Here is a 24,021-nt window from a genome sequence, read left to right on the forward strand (position 1 = left end):
GGGACAAACATACAAACACGCAAACACACACTTTCACATCTATAATATTAGTATGGATTTAATTTCTATTCAATCATCATCATCATCATCCCAGCCTATATACGTCCCACTGCAGGGCACAGGCCTCCCCTCAGAATGAGAGGGCTTGGGCCATAGTTCCCACGCGGGCCCAGTGCGGATTGGGAACTTTCTATTCAATGGAAAGTATTTATTCACCCGAAACTCTATCAGGACTAAATAAAACCAATACCAAAAATTACTAATAATTTAATTTAACTTTTTAGAACTACAGACTATTTTTTTTGTACACTGATACTTTTTAACTAGATATACAAACACTGAAACAACAGCTACAATATATAAAACTACATCCAGAAACATTTTCTGGTACCAGGGCATCATGGATGCGGGGGAGCGCAAATGTGGCGCTCCGCCTGTTTTGATGACGTGCTCTACCCAATGGACCAACTCCTTGCCGGGAGATACTGGACGGTCGTGGTATATCTGAGAGAGTTCCATGGCCTGTTGTTTATACCTGCAGAAAGATTTTTTTAATTTTATTGCTTGTGAAGACATATAAAGCTTCTTCTAGCTAAAATAACAATCAAAAAAACTGAATCACGCACCAGAACCCTTTCGTGATCAATTTTACTAGGGGTATGATGTCTTTGGTAGATGGGATGTCAACATTCTTTCTTTCTTTTCTTTCTTTCTTTCAACATGACATTTAGCACAAGCGTTCTACCATGGTACGCAATTCAGTTTCTTTGACTGTACCTATATCAACGAGTTAATTTTCAACACACGGTTATGTATCGGTAACTGATCCCATCAGAATGGTGCGTCAAATATTTGTAATAGGAAAAGATAGGGACAAAATGACTTGAATCACACTGAATGCCCGCTGAAATTAAGAGCTGAAGTCGATATGTTAACATTAAAACGTAATTTATGTGAGTAAATTTCGTAAATTATATATTGCTTTACTTTACAAAAATTTGACCGTTTTTAAAGAAATATCATTAAAGCACTTACGAGGGATGTCTGATTTTTTGGATCGCGAGTCTCAAGTCTTCTACCAAATTCAAAGTGAAATCAACTTTGACGGTACGTCCAGATATGACATCCCTGTTCACATTGATGAATTGGTCGAAGTATAGGGGTATTCCAATGGTTGGTACTCCAAAATGAATGGATTCAAGGGTAGAGAGCAGACCACCGTGTGAGATGAAGAATTTACATTTCGGGTGAGCTGAAAAGAAAAAAAAGAAATTTCATAACATTGCGTAAAATTCGCATAAAGCATAAATTATTGCGAAAACATTCTCTCGTCATTTGTTTATTATTAAGACACAGCTGAAAGTAGATTTCTCTGTCAACGTTTATAATCTTACTCCAAGTGCCTCTCCAACTAGTAAAGGTTGACAATCAGTTCCGCGTGTCTGATTCGGTCTTTTGCCAGTTTGCAGCGGTGCTCTTTATTTCCCGTCCATTCCCGAGTATTAGTGTTCACAGTGCGTTTACATAATAATCTTATCATATGTAATAACTTTAAATTAACATTATTTATGCATTTATTTATGTGTTTCGGGAACAAAACAGTTCTAAAAATCATGATCAAATTCACAATGTGGGGTTTTTTGGACGTCAAAAATCGATTTTGCTTTATCTTACCTCTGGGAAAACGCATTTTTTTTTTAGTTTTCATGTATTATTCGTGTGTAATGAGATGGGACATTTCTTACACAAAAACCAGAATGTAACCTAGCTGACGAAACATTGTACTTGCAAATTCATTATCATTCGTATCAGCTTTAATAGAAGGTCGTAAAGGACTTTTAAACGCCATCTTTCGTTTTTGAAATGAAATGAAACGGAAGGAAATTAAGTGAAATAGTTTATTTTGCTTTAAGCACGATGATTTTGCTTTAGTCAGTAATATGGTTTAGTGATGACTAATAAATTTGAAGTAAATATGTACCTATACATTTATTGCCAACTTACATAGTATACTTTGTTGTGGAGCCCATGGCACAATATGTACATTTTTAGGTACATTAAGCAGTTTATCCTCGTATTTCCACATCACGGTTTCCTTCAAGCTTCCAAATAAATCTAGCAAGGCCTTTGTAACGTGTTCCGGTATATCCTTACTTCTCCAAAGAGAGCCCATGCTGAAGTAAATGAAACCATGCTGGGCGTTATCCAGAATAGTTTTGATTTCCTGTAAAATTATTTAATCACTTACATCTTCCTTTCATCACAAAATACCTACTTCCCGAAAAAATCTATCATTGATTCCAATTTTAGATCTAAACAAAATATTTTTCATTTCATAACGAATCATGATGATCTAATAACTTACTATGATGATCTAATATCTCTTGGCATGGAGAGATCAATTTGTTATGTCTTTTTGGCTTGTCGTTATTTTCTTTCTTCAGAAATACACATATTTGACAAGATTAAAACAATATGCATACATACAAGAGAACGAGAAATGTTTCCTTATAACTAAAAAAAATATTTAACTCACGATAATGGAAACTCTTCAGATTTTTTTTATTTAAGTATTTATATAAATTTATTCCTATCAAAAAGCAAACACCTCAATCTGTATGAAAACCAACAGTGTCACTTTTTTATATCTACTGTGACGTCTCAAGAGCGAATTAGCGATGTGAATTCCCCGATGTCCGCCCAAAATCGATTCAAATGCGCCGCCCGCCCTCGCCGTGTGGCTCGAGTCAGTCACTAGTTATGATTTAGTCATTTAGCGGTCAGTCTTTGTATGGGGCCAACCTCGACGTTTGGTCGGGGTTCGGACACGCGAAGTAGATGCATTTGCGTAATCTAGTGTAATCTATATCTGTGTGTTCTAACATGACGATATTTTAAGGACAACCGTGTGAATTTCGATGAAAGGCAACAAGCTTAACTTACAGTTGGTACAGGTTTGGTAGGAGTTTCGATGTGGTATCCTCCGATGAATTTAAAGTTCTGAGGAACGCTAGTAATACGCCCATTGCCAACATAATCGTTAGACAGAACTAGCGATGCGTTGTAAATGAGAGCATCATAATCTGGCAGTGGCTTGTTTTTCTTTGCCATCAATGGTCCGAAGAATTCGTAGTAAAAACCTCTTTCTAGCGGCAAAGTCTTGTACCTGTAAGATATTAATAAGGTTATTACGATGTCTCAGTTATTTTGCAGTATCTAATAATGGTCAATGTCATAAAAAAAATGTGGGAATCAAACCAGAGGACGCCCGTTTAAATATAAGTATAAAATTTGACAAGCAGCATTTTGACGGAAACGAGTGACTGTGGTGGCGGAAAGAAAGGAGGCCTTTGCGCAGAAGGACATGAATTAGGTTTAACAAAAATAATTATTTACCACTTCATGAATTGCCACTTTATTTGCGACCATACTTTCTTAACACGTGTACCAACAGAGTGGTGTGGAGGAATATCTGACGTGAGGTAGTCAAAAGCATATGCAGGGTTAGTGGTTTCGTCGATCAAACGTAGTGTTTGCCAGTGAGATCCCATTGAATATTCCCAAATCATAGGGCAGTCATAATAAGCAGCCAAACTGTAAAAGAAAAGAAAGGTTAAAATGAATCAGCCATTTGTAATCATTGAAAGTCTTCTAGGCTGAAACCAAACGAGCGTATTTTTTGAGTTGTAAGTCGCGTATTTTTGTTTGCGTAATTTTGGTTTCATACAATGTGTACGACTCATTTTGAATTACCGTGTGGCACAAACTGGATTTTTGTATAAAACCGAATGCAGCAGACATTACGCGACTCACAACCCAAAAAACAAATACACACCTTTGGCTTCATCCTTATTGTACATTTTCAAAAATTCTGTACCCAAGAACTACGACTCATAGCACAGAATCATTATGGTGAAGCTAGGTTTTGATGAAGTCAGTATTGACTGCCAGTACTGGCAGCCAGCGTTGGCTTGTTATTGGCCTCGTATAAACAGTTTTTTAAGACAAGCCAGAGCTGGCTGCTGGCAGCCATTGGCTGGAATAGAGCGCCGGCCTATTTTTCAAGCCCACAAGCCATAATCCAGTTGGTCTCATATAAACAACAAGGGCTAGACGCTGGCTTGTCTGGAAACTGGCGTCAGCGTTACGTTGTTCATCGAAACCTTGAATTAGATAGACTTTAGGCGTTGGAAAATATTCAGACAAATTGTCGGCCATTATCACTGTGATAGATGCCAGCACAAAGTCAAAATCAGGTGCAGTTTAAAAAAAAGACTACAGTCATGTTTGCGTAAACCTAGTACTAACTAAAATGTTACAAATCTGAACAGTTACATATACTCACGCTGCATATATTTCAGATTCAACAAAATCACAAATAACAACATCGAATGTTACACTGGGATCATTCAAAAGCGCCAGCATTTGTTTATTTTCAAAAGTAGCTATTCCTACTTCTACGCTACTTATTTGAAGGTATTCGATTTCGCCATCTTCATCGAGTGGGTGAGACATTAGATAGCTGATATTCAATGAATCATCCTCTGCGATTAAATTTAGATGAGTGTCACTCAGATCAACTTGCCGAAAATTATTACTAGAAATATCTTTCACAGGATACGCAGATACGTAAGTCACCTAAAAAGAAAAATAAACTTTACTGCTCCCTTCGGACTGAATGTTGATTGTAATGTAGGTCATCTGGCATCTCCGTCGTTGCGCCAAATTATGAGATGGCAATCTATTTCATATTTAGATTTGTCTACAATACAATGACTCTTTATTGTACACCAGAAAAAGTAAGCGATACAGAAAACAGGTACACAGAGAGAAAATCTACCGATCTATCTATCTAGTCTACTTTCTTTGATAAGATAATAATTGAAAATACAAACTGAAATATAGATGCACAGAAAAAACAGAAAAATAAGACCATCACTGGGAATCGAACCCAGGTCCTCGGTATTCCGTACCGCGTGCTATACCGCTACACCACTGATGGTCAACGGTACCGACACGAATTTCCCTATGCATCTCATATCTCAGCTTGTGTTTCTTACTTAGTCACTTAAGCAGCGACGCTAGCGGGTAGACGGGATGACCGTAAAAGTAAAAATTTGGAATTGAAATAAAAAATACAAAAAGATTCCAAAAAACCAATCTTAAGATAATAATGTTCCCAATCGTCGATGATACTGCATTTCCATTGCCACGTAACCAACACTGGCTTATGCTACATGCTAGGAGAGCTTTAAAATTAAATGTCTCTATGTTTATACCAGCCGCGAAACACACACACACAAACATCGCGCCTTTTTCTAAAATGGGGTAGGCAGAGCACACGAAACGTTACCGCTTCGGAGCCTTTTAGCAATTTTAAGTTTGACAAAAACGGTACAATACGAGTAGTGACGGGGTGCTAGCCTGTCGCCTACAGTATACCTTAAAATGAAATCCCAATTTTCCACTTTTTGTAGGTTATGCGACATTAAAAATTGTTATACGCGGCATTGCAGAGGTATCATCGACGCAATGTTATTCCAGCAATAGAAAAGTATTTATTGCAAATATTTTATCAGTGATAACTCAAAGGAATTATGTACAAATACACATTAAATCTTAACTGCAGTTATCCCAAGAAAATGCTATTGTCTTATCACTTCCTCACAACGATCAGTAAACAAACTTTATCGTTCGCCACAACATAACCTTGAACACTGTCCGGTAATTACAGCTAACCTCGTGTCCAGCGTTGATCAAATGCCGTACATAACCTACACCAAGTATGTTTAAACTCCTTATTGGTATCGGAGCTAACAATAGTATTTTATACGCAAAAGCGCGCCATGCTAAACTCAGCACTAACAATATTGACTTTAGATTCATTATAAACTAGGAACTTATAATCAATTCGAAGCAATGAGAATTACTATTTTTCCGTCGTAGTGGAAAAACGATGCACAACTGACTGAGCTCCTGAAAAACTACAATGGTATATAAATCAAATCTTAAATCACGCGTGCGTAATTTGACAATGCTACACATATGTTTTCTACGTGTTTGATAAGATTGTATACTATATCAAAACCATAAAACACCGGCGTGATATCATTAAAATATTTATCAATGTTTACATGACAATTAAAATTAGACGCTTCACTGGCAGCACCACAACTTTTTCAAATTAACTTGCCTTTTTTGAGTGCAGTGTATCAAGTCTTTATATTCTATCAGTTGCCAAAAGTTTTCCAGCCTTTTGAATCCAACATCTACCAAGCTACTGACAATTTAAGTCACTGTGATCACGAAATAGTTTCACTTTAAATTTGATTAACTCATTGAAGTTTTTCAACAAATTACAAAATACTTTAATACTGTGTGGTTAATGCATTAGTAAACAACAACTTAATTCATAAATAACACTATTATCGAAGCACAAAGCGTACGCTATACTGTATCAGAAATATGAGTGTACCGGGCGTCACTCAGGGTGATCAATTTTCGATTTTCTGGTTACCACTTGTCGGATGTAGGGCCCTGATGTTCCAGTCCAGATGTCGACACGATTTTCTAGAGACATGACTGACATCCGACACGAAACAGATCCGACACCCGACATGTGGGAACGGGCTCTAAGTTTTTAATAGTGCAAACGTTAATAATAAAACAAACATTGTTACTCTCAAAGAGAATAACAACATGTTTTGACAGACAGTTGAATTCCCCAGCAGATAACTGAAAATCCAATTCAAAACACTGGTAATGTTGAGTCAACTCAACAAATCTGACAGATATGGAACTTTAAACTATTGAGGTGACAAGGTGGAAACAAAAAACAATCGTGGAATATGCCGCACGTATTTTTAGACTTCCGGAGACGCCATAGTACGAAGACACATGGCTTTTGGTTTATTATAATATGCTCGTGTTATCCCGTAGCTATGTTACTGCGAGTACTGCCTTTTCGCAACGTAACGTTTGGCAACCTGTTTCATTTCGCAACTTTTCATTTCGCAAACTCTAAAACTGTAAACATTTAAGGATTTATTTCAGGGCCATCGTGTAGAACCCTTTGGGTTAGGTTGGGTTAGTTTTATAAAAATTCTGAAATATTTACAGTTTCAGAAATATTAAACAGTTGGGAAATGAAAAGTTGCGAAATGAAACAGGTTGCCAAACGTTATTCGCCGAAACATTAGTAAACCATGTTTCTGTCCAAGAAAGACAAAAAATGCTGAAGCTTTATTTCGACAAAGATTCAAAACTTCTGTGTAAGAACACGACATGGCATTTACAAATTCTATAATGTACAGCGTTAAAATTGTTTACTTTTAAGTTAGGACTGTTCTTTTTTTTTCTTATTTATGTAATTTTGATTGTGTGTGTTTGCAGTAACAAATAAACGTTTTATCTATCTATCTATCTATCTTAAATTGACTTTTTGTCACGTTATCAAGAGTCAATGACGTCCGTAGTGCGTTTTTAGAACAGTAAACCAAAAAAAAACGAAAAAAATACTTCGATTTGTTTTGCCGCTCGACAGAATACGCAGTAGGTATAACTACAAGAATATATACATTATACAAGGTTTCACAATAAGAGTTTGTAATATTTGGTCTAGTGTTTGAACATGTCCGTCCATAGCACCAATTCAATGATGTAGCGTCTTTGACGCGTTACATTTTGAACATCGGCCAAATATATGTACAGAAACATTCGTTAATTAAGAAAAAGTGTGTTAATGTCAGCCAGCCAGCTCCGAGGCATAAAAAATATGAAAAGTTTGCAGTTAAGAAACTGAATCGTGTACCATTTGTGCTACTGCGAAAGAAATCATAGAAAAATGTATTATGAGAAGGTTCCACGCTGGATAATTCCATATTTTTGCACTTGACTGTATCATTGTGTGTATGTTTTTGGCGAATTCCCACGGGAATTTAAAAAAAATTTTCAAAGTCTTCAAAGTTTAATTTCTTTGCTCACCCGCGAGCAAAGAAACTTTTAGTTCATTGATATGGACCTCCGCAAAGTAACGCCTGATTCAATTAATTAGGTTAGGTTAGGTTCGATATTTTGACCGTCGATATATCGTCAATATTTAACTATCGATATTTAAATTTTCTATATTCAGATACGTGACCCAGCAAAGTCACTGGCAACGTAGGCGTTGCCAACACTCACAAGAGAGAGCTTGATACATTCGAATTTCGTCCGTAATTTAAAGGGAAGTAGAAAATCAACAAATCCTAGCTATATGGGGAACTACACAGACAAGGATTACCGGATACCCCCGTCAAGATAGGGGGGGGGGGATATCCTGCCTAATATTAGCGGAAAAGGTTGAAACTGCTGATTTATCTCGACTAGGGCGCTGTTGCCGACCTAATAGAGACGGGTATGAAGTATTTCGGGTTCCAGATGTAATCGCGCTGTTTGTGCTAGACAGAGATAGATGAAGCCAATAAATTGGGAATGTCATTATTGACTGTTTTTTGTTACGGGGAAAAATACCAAAATACAAAGTATCTCTGGCCATAGGGCTTTAAATGCAAGGTTTGATTCTACTAGCATAACAGAGCTACTTTTGTTGAGGAAAGCAGGAAAATGGTCTCGGCGCCGAATATAATACTACTTTTTGAAAACACGACCAGTGTTCCTAAAATACAATACAATACAATAACTTTTTATTGAACACCAACACATAGTAGGCAGTTCAGAAAACATAATCATCATTGTCTTCATTATTTTATTTTTTTGGAATGAGATTGAGATTTTTTTGTAGACGGAGTAGCTGGCAACAGCTAGTAATTTTAAACAAAGCTTTTTCTTCAACATCCTTAAAATACTGCAATAAAATAAAATTAGGATAAATGTCTACCTTGATTAGATTTGAAATTGGACGTGGGTGGTAACAAAGCCTTATAATGTTATATATAGCAAAGGTTAGCTGGGTTCAAAGGCGTATGAAGGACAATAATACTCGCGTTACTGAATAGGTTGAAATTTGCATTAAAAATGTTGTCATCTAAATTGACTTCGAATTGACCACTTTGTCTCAGTAATCAAAAATCCTTCCATTTTATTTTCTCCAATAAGGTACTTACAAATTAATTGATGATTTACAATATTTTTTTACATTATGTTTTAAAATATAATCAGGAGATGAAAAATATTAATAATCGGCCAAAATTTAATGTGTTGTCTCACGCACAGCAATGTCATTACATTACACTGCTTTTAATTAATTAGGTACAATGAATAATATTGTTAAAACAAATAGTCAATGGATTCATTAATAGACATTTATGATAACTACCCCGTAAGTTTTCAATCATACAACTATATTTACGACTTTGCTATGCGTTTGATAATGACAACTCATTACCTAGTAGGTAATACCTATTATAAATTAAGTAAGTACCTAACAAGCTTTTGAAAGAGTAACAATGAATTTGTACCAAAAAATATTTTCAAAATAAAAATTATCACAGGAAAAATACATTGCATTTACGTCACCCAAATAACCCGCTACAGCTCACAAATACAAATTTTTGCCGAACCCGAAAATTTGGTCATAACCGGCCAAAACCGAAATAGTAAAAAAAATCTCTATATACCTGTATTTTATTTACTACTTACTTGGTGTTATGATAATGTATTGTAGTCACCGAAACCGTAACCGGACTTTTGGTCATTCACTACTATCTTTTGATCTTTTGACAATATATTTATATAATACATAAAACACCTATTTCAACTTCACATTGTTAGAGTACCTGCGCGCTACTATTTATCTACACTAAGTAAAACTAGATAAGTTTGTAAGTTTGTCCGAGTTGGTACATTCGTTGTCACACGTACTAAACTCTGGCGAGACTTTAATGGAACTAACTTGCTGGCTAAACAATGTGTAGAATTTAGGTTAGCTAGTGTAAATTTGTAGAGAAAATACTGCTTACGTTAAGAGCGTTTATACCTGCTGTGCTGGCAACGTTGCATTTTTGTTAGTTTTTGTCGATTATTCCATAAAAATTGAATGAAAATTAAAAATGTGATCTGATAGAACTGTTCTTAATATATAAGTTAATGTGTCTACTGCAATAATTATTCGTGATAGACTTTTATTTTCTTTAAAAACAGTTAATAAACATTTGTTCGTTTTTAAAGAATATAAAAGTCTATCACGAATAATTATTGCAGTAGACACGTTAACTTATATATTAAGAACAGTTCTAACAGACCACATTTTTAATTTTCATTCAATTTTTATGGAATAATCGAGAAAAACTAACAAAAATTCAACGTTGCCAGCTCAGCCGGTATAAACGCTCTTAAAGTTCTATAAAAGCTTTAGAAAGGCCTCAAAACAACATGCCACTGTTGCAATTTATTACTTTCTGTCACACGGTGACGATGATGTCAGTTTTCTAGTACCATCGGTCTCTGAGCTTACCCACGTACAGACAGACGGACAGACATGGCTAAACTATAAGGGTTCCTAGTTGACTACGGAACCCCAAAAACAAACAAGGTAAAGAATCTTCACAACCGATCACCACCACCGTAATGCGTCAGAGTAAGTAGTGATGGTGATAGTTGGGTTTGTGTGTGTTCTTACAGTGTGGAGATGGAGGAACTGCATGAACTAACAGTTATTGCAGTTGTAAGGTCGCGGTTAAGCAAAGTAATACGGTATTTGACAACTCCTGAATTTGCCATATCTTAATATTATTATGAAAATATAAATATACAGACAAGAAAAAAGAAAACTTAAATCGGTTGAAAATTGGATTTATAGTGAATTTTTGAAAAAAACTATGTATACCTGTCTCTTTCTCAAACGCTTTTCTCTATGCAGCAAGTATGGCGGTACTGGCGTGTGACGTCACATGCCAGTATGTCTTTCTCTGTCTAATCTTTAATTTCAAACCCCCATAACTTTGTTATTTGTAAAGGTAGCTTAAAAAATGTTTCTTTATTCGATAACAGGCATTGTGCAGTTTTAATTTATAAAACATCTACAAAATAGTCAAATACCGTATTGTTTGTAGTTCATTGATATGTTGTTGTTGTTCAAAGTAACGCCTGATTCAATAAATGATTCGATGATACTGCAATGCCACGAAACTAACAAGGCATTTTTATCAGGAGAGCATTAAAATTAGAAAATCGTTGTTTATAAATACCAGCTGTAAAATCTCAAATTTGCCATTTTTGTAGATTACGCGGCATTGCAGTATCATCGACGAATATTTCTCATTAGTTCGTTCAAATCCAACTTAATAGCCGGTAGCTTACGAAACTACTTACTCTCCCAAAGTCATCCGAACATTCTCCATAAACCAAAATGGGGTCATCAAAACAAACAAAAGACACACGTATGGCAGCAAGATTGTCGGCGTGCAGTACGTGGCACGTAGCGAGTCCAGCAGACGCGGTCATAACGAGCCAGACGTGGGCCTGCCTGACTGCCCATTACACAGGGCTGTCTCTACATCTATGTAGCAGGTAAGAAAGAAAATGATTATTCGGCATATCCTCGTGAGTCCTCGTGTATTTTATAAAGAACAAATTAACGCTAAGAATAACCGCCGCATGTACTTCATGAAACACAGATTGGGCATTGAATAAATTTTAAATATATTTAAATTATATCCAAAATATCAAAACTGGAGACTCACGTCTAGGTTTTAAGTATTTATCTGTTAAAAAAAGTTGGAACTCAGGAGTGTGATAGAGTGTAGTAGGACATGTTTGCTGTTCCGCTCTCTCCCGATGCTCTGGCTACTTCAGAAGTAATTATTTTGTTCAATGGCGTTATAAGCTGTGTTATGTTACTTGAAACATGGTTTCACATATATAAAAAAAATCTCTTCTATTGTGCTAGTTTCAATTATTTTCTTTCTATTATATTTATTATGTCATGTCGCAGGACTGACTGATATTTATAACAACAATTAGCGCATACACAGGCTAAAATATTACATACTAACATAAATAGTTATTTGTGTCGCAGGGGAGCAAGATGATGTATTTACGGCGACGGAGCTATATTGAATCCAGAATGTAGCGAAGGATTCTACAATAGAATCCTGAGCGTAATGACGGATTCAAGTGTTAACGCCCAAGATGAAAATAATTTTGCTCCCGAGTGACTCATACAACTTTTCACAACGAGTATGACGAAAATTTAAATTAAACAATTCTAAATCTAATTAAAGAGCATTTAGTATAGAAAATGGCGTGGTTTAACTATTATCAACTTCAAAAAATTTCATTTGCAAAAAAACACTTAGAAAAGCCTTGAAAAGAAAAGTTGCACTTTGATCCCTCTCGTCAGGGAGGAAAAGTTACTTTTCTGAATGAGAGGTGTGAAAAATACATAGATGCTGTTATAAAAAGATCCTGCATGCATGCTCTGCATGTCGCTGGTTGAACACCAGAAGTGGTCTTCGTCCAGGCCACAGTAACAACAAGGTACACAATAACATTTTATTTAAAGCCAAAAAGGCTGGCAGCTCAGCAATGATGAGATATGGAACCACAGTGTTAATAGCATTATTTCATTATGCTGGAAAGCTGCATCATTGGGCCTGCTTGATTGCTTATTACATAGACCTGTCTATAGATAATCTACCAGGTTAGAAAATAAGAAAGAAAGAAAAATTATTCGGCATAAAAACAAAGAAATAACAAGGTACATAATAACGTTTTAATGAACTACAAACACTTATTTCACTCACCCGCGACCTAACGATAGCATAGCTACGTTTGTCTATTCAACCAATATGTGTTCACACAGCTCCTCAATCTGATCTGAGCACACACATACATCACATGAGTCCAACTGTCATCACTAGCACACTACACATTCACGTTTCGAACTCAACCACAGAATACAGTTATCTGTTGTTCTTGGGGTGAAGCCAGATAGATATTTTTTTGAGTCGTGGGGTAATTTCTGCTGCTTTCGGTTTTATACAAAACTCCAGTTTGTGCCACACGGCGACTGAAAATGAGTTGACAATAACAGTGGTGATGATGGTCCTATTAACGCGACATTTCGAAAGGAATCGTTTTATTTCACTTAAGGTATCTTATCGATGGATTTCAATATCATGTTTTTTTTAATATGTAGCCTGTTATATGTCCCACTGCTGGGCAAAGGCCTCCCCTTTCTTTCGCCACTCTTCCCTATCATGAGCATGCGCCTGCCAATCGAAACTCAACGAGATATATATATTTTTTTAAACAGATTTACAATATTATTAAATGATATGTATACATCACAAGTATTTAACACAACTTTATTTTTAACACAGTAAGTTCGCTATTTGAAGGGATCGCTAATGCGGATCGGAATTATTTCCAAATATCCCTGTCCATGATATAATCGTTAACTTTATAATACGCCTTTGATATTAATGTCTTCTTGACAATAGATCTCAATTTTGTATCCGTTTCATTTATAATATTTTTTGGAATTTTATTATAAAACCGTATGCAATTTCCCAGAAAAGACTTTTTGGTTTTAGCCAGTCTGTAAGATGGAACTTTAAGCTTCCCTGTATTTCTAGTAGCCTTTGGCTTATCAACGTTAGTGGGAAAATCACATATGTTCTTCCTAACATACATGATTATTTCAAAAACATAAACTGTCTGGATGCATGCGGCAGACATGTCCAGCCCAGTCCCACTTCAGCTTGGCGGTCTTGATACCCACATCGGTTATACGGATATAGAGGGCAGTATCGTGTTTCTGATTCGATCAGTTCTTCGAACACCCAGAATATTGCGCTCCATTGCTCGTTGGCAAGCCTTGAGCCTGGACTTTTGAGCTTCAGTCAATGACCAAGTCTGGGCGCCGTAGGTTAAGATTGTGTGCATTCTTCCTATCATAATGTAGTGACAAATAAATAAATATGTAATTAAATTTGCATTTCGATGCAGAGCCAGCCCTGTGGCGGCTGTCTTTATGGCCACACCAGAACCAATTCTACACGGTACCGGCAGTCGTCTGCTCCGTTTTTATATCAACGAGCTGCTACGTGCAGTAGGGGTTTGCCCAGAAACACTACATGGTAATGCACTCTATAGGGAACTGTATTGGTTACTCCCGTATAATTAAGAAAATAATGGTCATTTTTATTTAAATCGACTCTGATATGTTCCACCTGAAGTAATTCATTGTGACCTAATAAAATTTAATTTTACTCGAAATTTAAAATAAAAAATCAGTTCAGCCAGGCTTAATCTATACTTATACTTACTAATATTATAAATGAGAAAGTGTGTTTCTATGTTTGTGTGTTTGTCCGTCTTTCACGCCGTAACGGAGCAAAAAAATAGTTTATGGGCCCGAGAGTGACATAGGCTACTTTTTATCCCGGAAAAATACACAGTTCTCGAGGGAACAGCGCGCGATAACCGAATACCACGCGGGCGGAGCCGCGGGCAAAAGCTAGTAAATTAATAAAGAAAAATAAAGTCCATGGGCAACTTAGTTTGGAAGGTCGGCCAAATATCAACAGAGCTAAGAGTTATGTCATTAAATAGGTGTTTACAGTCATGTACTTTATTTCATTCTATGGGCACCAAGTTTTCTCATAGTAGATATTTTCTCTGACTAAAATATAAATATCTCAGTTTTGCAATGGAATTGAGCTTGGTAGCCTTAAAATGAAATAAAGTAGAGAAACAGGCCTTTTTCATGACATACTCGTAACTCTCAGCTCTGTTGGTTTTTCACTTAGGACGCTATTAATTTTGATCCGAATTCAAAATTGACAATTTATATTGACGATTTTCTTCACTGAGCAGTAAATCACAAATTCAACACGTCGAAGTAATTTCACAGTCTTTGAAATACCAAACTTAATCCTTAGCACAGGAACGTAATATCATATTTATCCCCTAAATCGCCCTGGCTTCCGCTCAAAGACCATTTCCATTTGAAGTTGTCAAACCTCGATAATCCATTCACTATCCATTAAACCATTACGTTAAGCCATAACCTGATTTAATGTATTTATATAACCTGTCCTTTATGCACCATTAAATATCTCAGGCAAATTGCCGAACATGTGTCCTTAATTTGCTATAATTTTGACTTAGGGACGTACATAACAGGAGTTGACATGTTTAAACTTGTCGCCATCTCTTAACGTGCTTCTGCCGAGTACAAGCCTCTTTTTATAGCGAGACGGCTTGGGGCAACTTCACACACGCCATGGAAATACTTAATTGGATTAGACATATGCAAGGTTTTCTCACGCTGTTTCCTTCACCGTAAACCTCGTGGTAAATTATAAATGTAATTTCGCCTATAAACCCCGAAAATTAAAAAGTACCAGCCTTGGTTTGACACCACTTAAAAATCCATAGTTCAAACCAATACGTAATTTAATTATGTAGCTAAATAAGCTACCACGGTTTTCAAAAAAATATTTTCTACTAAGTTTCTTGGGACACATTATTCACACATGAATGGATGTCCTACCGAAAGTGCTGCTATAATAATATGTGTTTTATAGTGGGTGTCTATGATTTTCAAGGTATTGTGTTTTTGAAGTCCAGCTTCAGAACAGTCAACTGACTTACTGAACATCGATATTGCATATACTTATTACATGCTTTGTAGCTCCAATAGCATTTCAGCGAAAGGCTTCATAAATACTAGAGGTGAGACGTATTTACTGGAATAGGTTTTTGGATTAGGTTTTGGCTTGGACGCGTGAGTACGCCCGCCCGCGATTCTTTTAGCGTACGAGTATTTAGCAGTAGGTACGGCGACTGACAACAGAGACTGACTGAGTTGAAATAAAAAATACAAAAAGACTCCAAAAACCAATCTTAATCATCTTGCCAGTCTTGCAGCCACCATCACGTAAACCTTGTCGCGAACCCCCTACCGTCGAATAGCGAACCCCTAGGGGTTCGCGTACCCCACTTTGAGAAACCCTGAGTTATACTAATACCTACATCAATTGATAGGCGAATATCGCTAGTGTCGTGAAGTCCGTTTGACGTTATAGCACAGAATATATAAGTAATAGTACTAACGCACCGGTTCGAGTTACCCCACCCCTCAAGCGCAGATTGCAGGAAAACCGCAGGAAAGCAGTCGGGTGCGCAACGCGATGTATGTCAGCCGCACGGCACTATTCTTGGGAGCAATTATTTTGCGAAATGGTAACGGTACCCTACTTATTTCCTTTTTCTAAATAAATAATGATTTCTGAAATTATCGCGATTAATACAGGATATAACTACCTACTTTTGCTTTTGCTTTTACTTTGTAGTCGTATATCTATTGTAATTGAAAATAATAATGCTTAAATACACAGACAGACACATTTTAAGTAAGTTTAAATAAATAGGTAAGATTAACGATTACATTTATTTGCACTATCTAAGCCATACCTTATAAGTACCTTTAAATGTCATTGGTAGCACTTATTAGGGTTTTGCGATAGTCAGCCCTGTGTATCTTACGCACACATTGACGCGTGTACAGACATCGTCGTGCCTATGTAGATTCAAAAACGCGTATTTTGTACGGCGTGGCCGCGCGCCGTGTGGTTACAGCCTGTCTTGCGATTGGCTCATTTTAGTTATTTAACCAATCACAAACGTAAAGCAAATGTCAAAATTGACAAACGGATCCCACAATACTATATAATGGATTAGTTTTTGTAACACTTTGTACATTAAAAAAATCCTAAAACCTCTTACCTTTAAGCTGTGTATCTGCACATACTGCCTTTCGTTCACAAAATACGAGTGTAGACTACGCCGAGCACACATGACGCTAATTTGCCACCCTTTGACCTGTCGAAACACAGTGACTGGAAGTTTGCATAATATAACAAGCCTTATTGTTTTCTTTAATTAAACTGTTTTAAAAGCGACGTCTTATTAATGAAACGCATCCTAATAGGAATTGAAATTCCCTAGTTGAACAATTTAAAAGTGAAAGTATTTTCATTCATTTCACTTGCTCAAACTTTAGTAAAACGTTGAACACAAATTGACACACAAAACTGATTTCGGATCGATTATGCAGAATTTTCTCCATTAGTGTTTTTAGTGAAAAAATAGCAGTGATGTGATTCGATATGATGCATATTGATATAATGTTTGATGAGCTCAGAAGGACTGGCCCAATTTTTTAACTAGAAAGAGAAGGCAATTTGCAGGTCTATTTAATTTTTGTAACATGTAACTCGTCTTAATATTATGTTGTTTCTTTAAGTCTTGTTGTCCAACCGAGTCAGCAGTGTGTCACGCTGTAATCGAGGCAAGCTAGAGTTGGGAGTATCGATTTACCGCTCGATTGAATCTAGTTTCCGAACTGGAATAACTATTTTCAGTTCAGGAACGTGTGAAACGCTATTTGAAGACTCACAATGTAGAAGAAATAAAATTGGGAAAGGGTTCTGGGTTTGCGTAGGGAAATTGATTAAAGGATTTTGAAGGAAAAATAGAACGATTTTTCGAAAGGCTCATCTCAAAATTTTGGCGAAGTAGTACCTAAACCTAAATGATAGGTGCACCAAAATGGAATGACTTTTCTTCCTAAAATAATGAGCGCAAATAGATATTTCCCAGTGAGAATCTTTCGTAGACACGATTTTTTTAAGAAGTTTTTTTTTCACTAGAGATAACCAAAGCTGGTTTATTTTCCAATGTTTCAATTATACCAACTTTTATATTTAACAACGGATAACCATTCATATTTTCTGAACAATATGAAAGATAACGAACATTATGTTTTAGTTATCAGTAATCTTGTTGTGTTGTGTACGTAAAAAAAATAAAATTTTGCTTATAAAACAAATGATGAAAAATCTGAAATCAGCATTTTTTCATGTGAATTCTGTAAGACATTTCAAAATAGATTTGAGCCAGTTTCATATTGTTTGCTTGTTTAACTAAAAGCCAAAGAATATGAAAAGATTGATAGGGATTCATAAAAGGAACGCACTGAACTCAGCCCAGTTTCAATCTTGAGCCTAGCACAATTATGGCATAAAAGGGACCACAAACTAGGTAACAATATAAGCGGCCCGTCATACACATTTGCATTGATCGATGTATCACTCAACACTTCCAAGAAACAGGAACTAGGCCGTGCCATTAGCAACTCCCAACTCTTCCCGAGTCGTCCTAATTTTTGACACATCGCTCTCAACCTAGGCCGTTCACTATAAAATATTAGGTCCATTACTCATGTCACATGCTCCTATGACGTGCTATGAATTTATATAAGAGCCAACAGATGGCCCTGTTACTCTGATTTATGTGGCCGTTTTGTTTTTGTAAATAGAAAGCAAACACGTTTTATGGAGTGAAAGTTTATTTGAGGGTTGATGTAAGTTGGGAGATTTGCTAGATAATAAATCAAGATGTTCGCTCTGTGTTTTATTTTAGGGGCAGTTTAGGGTTGCGTCGATCATCATCATGGCCTCCATCATCATTATCATCATCATCATCCTCAACATCATCATAATATGAGCCATAGAACGTCCACTGTTGGACATAAAGCTCCCCCATTACACCTCCAGTTACTTCGGTTGGAAGCGACCTGTATCCAACGTGAACCCAAGGCTTTAGCCAAACCAAAACAAGCTTCCGTTAAGGGTTACTATGTATGTCTGTTCTTTCATCCTTCCGTTCTGTCTGATCGTCTGTTTGCCTGTCCATGTGTCTGATCGTCTACGCGTCTTCACTGGTCTCGTTAAAACGGCTGGACTGGTATAAATTAAAATTTGGTATGTAGCTAGTGAAATTTTAAAAGATTTTGAAATTAGTACATAAGCTACTTTATATTCCTATGTTCCTACTAGCTCGACCACAGCATGCAAAATTCCAAAATCTCAATCACTAAGGCCTCCTCCAAAATTTTCCATCATAACCTTTCTATAGCCACTTATTGTTCCACATCACTCCTGCAACTTCTGATGACAACAACATCATTTCGTCTTTTCTGTCCTTTTCCTTTTACCTTCTTTTATTTTTGTAACCCTTTTGCCACATTGCCCACCCAATATTTATGTTTATAAATTGAAACTTCCTTAGACTAACATAATAAACGTTAACATCACCAATCCATTTACGTATAAAATCGACACAATTAATCCTAAACAGTATCGAAGGAACCTAAAAGCTAAATGGAGTTCGAGTAAATCCGTTTACAATTATTACTGTGACCAAAATTCCCAACTTTTCTTTATAAGCCCGACATATTCTAACTTTCGAGCTCCCGTGAGCCAATTTCGTGAAAACAAAAAAATAACAGTACAAACAGCAAAATTGCAAACTCGTAGCAAATGTAGAAACCACGAGTCTTGGCGAATTCAATAAAAAGGATCGGATGCAGCCCTCAAAACTTGGACTGTATTCGGGTTGCTGGCTTAGAGCAGTCATTTGCTTATGATACCCTCCACATTTTGTTTGTTTTCACAGATTTTTACAAGCTTTTATTTAGTTTCACCTGTCCTGTTGTCTGTCTGTCTGTCTGTAATCACATCTTGCAAGTTAAATTTGACCAACTTTCAGTAGTTAGATTGACTTGAAATTTGGAATATTTATATAAATTGCGTGACAATACAACCCAGTAGTGACAGCCTGGTAGTCCGGCCAGGATCGACTCCGCAGGACGGAACTCTTCAACGGTTAATAGCATCAACTTTATTTTTGGTATTCATTTAATTTCATTTCAAAAAGTACAGTCAGCAAAAAAGCTTGTATTAAAAATGAAGGCACCAATGTCTGTTTGTGGCATCGTAAGTACACCAAGGTACTCTAACTAAAGTTGTTAGTTCCTAAAACTGTGTCCTATTGCTGGCCAAAGGCCTCCCCTCTTGACTTTCACATCTCCCTATCCTAAGCTATATTTGGCCACTCGCTCAGTTCCGCACAGTTATAACTTAACCAACGTTAAAAAAGTTGAAGAATCCCCTAGATTGTCAAAGTTCAAAATCTCAAAAAAGTCAGAATCGATTTTTATCAAAACATAGCTAAGAACCATTGCAAGAAAATTGCTTCCACATATAAAAACAAATCGAAATCGGTCTATTCGTTTAAGAGCTCAATGTCACAGATAGACAGACAATATTGACGACAAACTTCTAGCACCCCCTCCTTTTACGTCGGGGGTTAAAAAATCTTGAAAATTTTATTGATAAAACCATAAAACTTCAAGCTTTGCAGGTGGTAGGACATTGTGCAAGGTCCGCCCGGATTGCTACCACCATCTTGCTCGCTAATCCTGCCGTGAAGCAGCAGTGCTTGCACTGTTGTGTATCGGCGTGGAGAGTAAGACAGCCGGTGAAATTACTGGCACTTGAGGTATCCCATCTTTGGCCTCTAGGTTGGCAACGCATCTTTAATATCCCTGGTGTTGCAGATGTTTATGGGCGGTGGTGATCTCTTACCATTAGGAGACCCACTTGCTCGTTTGCCATCCAGTAAAATAAAAGAAAAAAAAAGCATTGCGGTCAGGTTCGGATCGGTCGATATCGTTTCAATAGGTACTTTCAAAAATCCCTAATTTTATTTTGTATGTCTTTTTTGTGTATAATTTGAATTTTAAAGCGCATTGTTTTTTTTACTGTACGTACTGCCGTAATTTTTTATCGGCAAATAAATAAATAAATACTTTGAATTTTCATATACGAATTATTCTCGAATCCCAAAAACTCCCAAAGCCTTGCTGTCGTACCCTAACGTTCCAAAATTAGTTTGCGGTGCCCATTGGACGGGTTCCGTTCCTAACTTAATTAACGGCCCGACAAGCAAACAAACAACATTACGGGACGGACAGAGAAGCTACATTTTACGCATCCTTAATTGAGACGATGTATACAAGCTACGTGTATAAGAAACAGTAATGTTTAATAAATCGTTTTTATTGAAGGATGGATATGAGAAAAAAGTTTGAGTAAAAAAAAACAGTATGATAGCGTCGTTGCTACTGTAATACCGCGTAACTAGCTTTATCCATAAGGTATAATTTTGACTGTCAGAACAGTACTAACATTGTACTGTTCTGACAATGAAAATTGTACCTTATGGAAAATGCTAGTTACGCGGTATTGCAGTAGCAACGACGATAGGTTGCCTGGAAGAGATCGCTCTTAAGCGACAAGGCCTATTGTTTACCTTGTTTCTAGGCCTACTTTTTTATTTCTAGTGTACAATAAAGAGTCATTGTATTATATTGTATTATACCCCGATAATAACGCAATTAAACAAGCCTACATGGATTTGGCCTTAGATAACTTTTAATTTAAAAAAGGTTAGTTAGGTCAGGTAAATTCATAAGTATTAAAAAACAAACAGAGTAAAATTCGAAATAAAAACTGTAAAAAAAACTGTCAACATACAAATGACACCGATTGAACACTACAAGCAAAACTAACCCAACCTAAGCAAATGTATTAAGATTTTTGGGCGACAGATAAACGTAGTACTTAAATATGAGAATAAACATTCATATTAGTCATGCAACCGTCTGGCCCGATCGAGGATCGAACCCAAGACCTCAAGCTTCATAGTCAAGTTATCTAACCACTTGGCTATCTTGTCGTCAATGTATCTCTTACAAGACAATTACTTTAAAAGACGACACTGTAAAGCGTAGTTAGAAATTCAAGCCATGTTGTATAACAGGCATCCATAGACTTTGCCAACCAGTCGAATAAAAAAAATAATCCCTGAAATTACTCAACACCCATATCAAAATCAAGTATCATTTTTTTTACCATTTTGATACTAAATATACCTACTCAGTTTCTACGACAGGTGAAAAAACGTACTATGGGCAACCTTTCGCATGTATCCCTCAATGTCATTCTAAAACAAACACGATACAACAAGTTATATTTCTTTGAGTGACCACTAACAGTCCGTACTTTGAAAATTTGTACTGAGAGCAAATAAATGATAAAAAAATGCATCGGACAAAATAATACATACGTCTTTTAATATTTACGTTTTCTCGCCTGCCGTAGAAACAGAGTAGGTATACCGCATTTTTCCATTGCTGTCTACAGTTGATGTCGATCAAACGCGTTCTGTCGACGAAGAACTCACAGTCTATATCGATAGTAGGTCTATTGTTCTGTTCATCCCGTTTAACCTGGATAACGACTGACCCTTGCATGCTGGTTACACTGAACAATCGGACCGTAACAATTTATCGACTTGTGATCCATTATTTATGCTATGAAAGAAATTTATACAAGTTCAATATGTATGTACGAAGGAAGAACCCAATTTAACGAATCTGTGTAATTAATTAAGACATTAACTCACGCCCAGATGGACAGTGATTCTATAAAAGTTATGTACTTATGGAACAAAACTGGACTGAACTAAAATACTTCGAATAAAAAACAATGCGCAGTGGAAAAAAAAGTCTTGGTCTAAAACTCTGTGTGTGTTAAATAACATAAATCTCAAAAGTCGGGACTCATTCAAAATCGTGACCTGCTCAACATTTTCCAGTCATAGGTACTGTACTAACCTCTTGTGTCCGTTGATTCGATGCTGGCAGCATAGTTCTAATTTTAAAATAATAATAGGAAACGGACGCAAGGGTGTTAAACAGAAGACATGTATGCTAGCTGCCAATGTAATAACGTGATCTTGAAAATATACAAAAAATAATAACGAAGTGTTTTTCTTAATAAAATAGGGAAATATTAAGCTAGTGGACCGTCCGTCCACTACAATTTGGTGGAGGTGCGGCTCTTTACAAAGAAGAGTGAGATCCGTCCTCTTGCGCAAAGCGAGAAAATATAATAAGAAGCCTTGAGTAAGTAAGGATCGACGAGAAAAGAAAAGGTAAAGTTTGCATTTATTATTATATATAGTGGGTCTCATCATGGCGAACAATGCTACGTTCGATGGTGCAAGCGACGTGTCAGATTTTATTATGCAATTTGAAGCTGTAGCAGCAATACGCGGCTGGTCGGCAGATCAAAAGAAATTTGCCATCGCAGCATATCTAACAGGATCCGCAGCATCCTGGTATAAAGCGAAATTCACCACTTTCGCTAATTATGAAGATTTAGTGAGCAAGATAAAAAATGAATTTGAGGGGGCAGTGGATTATACTCAATTATTTTATCTACGAAAACAAAACCAGTCCGAGAATTTGATACAATATTTTTATAATTTAGATTTATTGGCGGAGAAGGCCAATATAACAGACGAAGCAAGATTCGTCAAGCAGTACTTGTGCTCGGTCCAAGATGAATATAAAATGTTATTGGCATCGAGAATTTATAATACAAAAGATGATTTAAAAAAAGTGCTGCGACAGATAACAGATCTATCTAGAGAAAATGTATATGAAGAAATAAATCTGCCAATATATGGACAGGGTGAACCTGTAATCATCCCTGAGCCGAGGGATATTCTTCAAAATGTCCCACATATGCCAAGAATTACATATTATTCACCGAATGTTACAAGTACGCCACATTCAATGCCAAGAACGCCGTTCACAACACGTGCAACGCCGGTGGTAACGCCAGTTCATCCGCCGTATAATCTTAGACCGAGGCCATTCAATAGGCAGCCTCCGTCAGATGGTCCAGTATCATCATCATCATCAGCAAGTCCACCACCAGGTGTTACGGCATCGAATGTATCGACACGTCGACGAGACTACAATGCGCCTAACGTGAATGTAGTATTTCAAGAGCCAAATTGTGCATTTCAGCGAGGGGAGGAAAATGAAGACGTTCCTCAAATTAATACAATTTTTTCTAATATGAAGAGTAATAATCTAAACTCATTTGTGCCTATAGAGCTCAACGGTCAGCCATGCAAAGCGTTGATCGACACTGGGGCTTTTGTATCATTGATTTCTGTACCACTTGCAGAGAAGATTAATTTGAGATACGAGTGTGCGCTTGGTGAGCCTTTGCGTACAGCAGGGGGCTTCAGGATTCAACCAATAGGAGTTGCAAATTCATATCTTTTAATAGATAATTACTACTGTAGAAT

At 36.6% G+C, this 24,021-nt stretch overlaps 1 protein-coding gene across 1 annotated transcript; it reads right to left on the reverse strand.

Annotated features, from left to right (window-relative positions):
- Positions 1–251: 251 nt before the first annotated feature.
- Positions 252–5,971, reverse strand: LOC141439313 (UDP-glucosyltransferase 2-like). The gene is made up of 7 exons (XM_074103585.1): positions 5,931–5,971; positions 4,346–4,638; positions 3,397–3,594; positions 2,944–3,166; positions 2,005–2,224; positions 1,036–1,252; positions 252–535 (listed from the first exon to the last, which is right to left on the reverse strand). The coding sequence occupies exons 2-7, from the start codon at positions 4,513–4,515 to the stop codon at positions 268–270; spliced, it is 1,296 nt and encodes a 431-aa protein (XP_073959686.1). The 5' UTR covers positions 4,516–4,638; positions 5,931–5,971; the 3' UTR covers positions 252–267.
- Positions 5,972–24,021: the final 18,050 nt, after the last annotated feature.

Source organism: Choristoneura fumiferana, chromosome 20, assembly GCF_025370935.1.
Source record: "Choristoneura fumiferana chromosome 20, NRCan_CFum_1, whole genome shotgun sequence".
Lineage (NCBI taxonomy): Eukaryota > Metazoa > Arthropoda > Insecta > Lepidoptera > Tortricidae > Choristoneura > Choristoneura fumiferana.

Excerpts from the sequence above, each read along its gene's own strand:
- LOC141439313 (XM_074103585.1), bottom strand. The coding sequence starts at position 4,515 with ATGTCTCACCCACTCGATGAAGATGGCGAAATCGAATACCTTCAAATA. Across the intron at positions 3,595-4,345 it reads GAATCTGAAATATATGCAGC|TTTGGCTGCTTATTATGACT; the intron begins GTGAGTATATGT and ends TTTCTTTTACAG. Across the intron at positions 1,253-2,004 it reads TCCACAACAAAGTATACTAT|CTCACCCGAAATGTAAATTC; the intron begins GTAAGTTGGCAA and ends TTTTCTTTTCAG.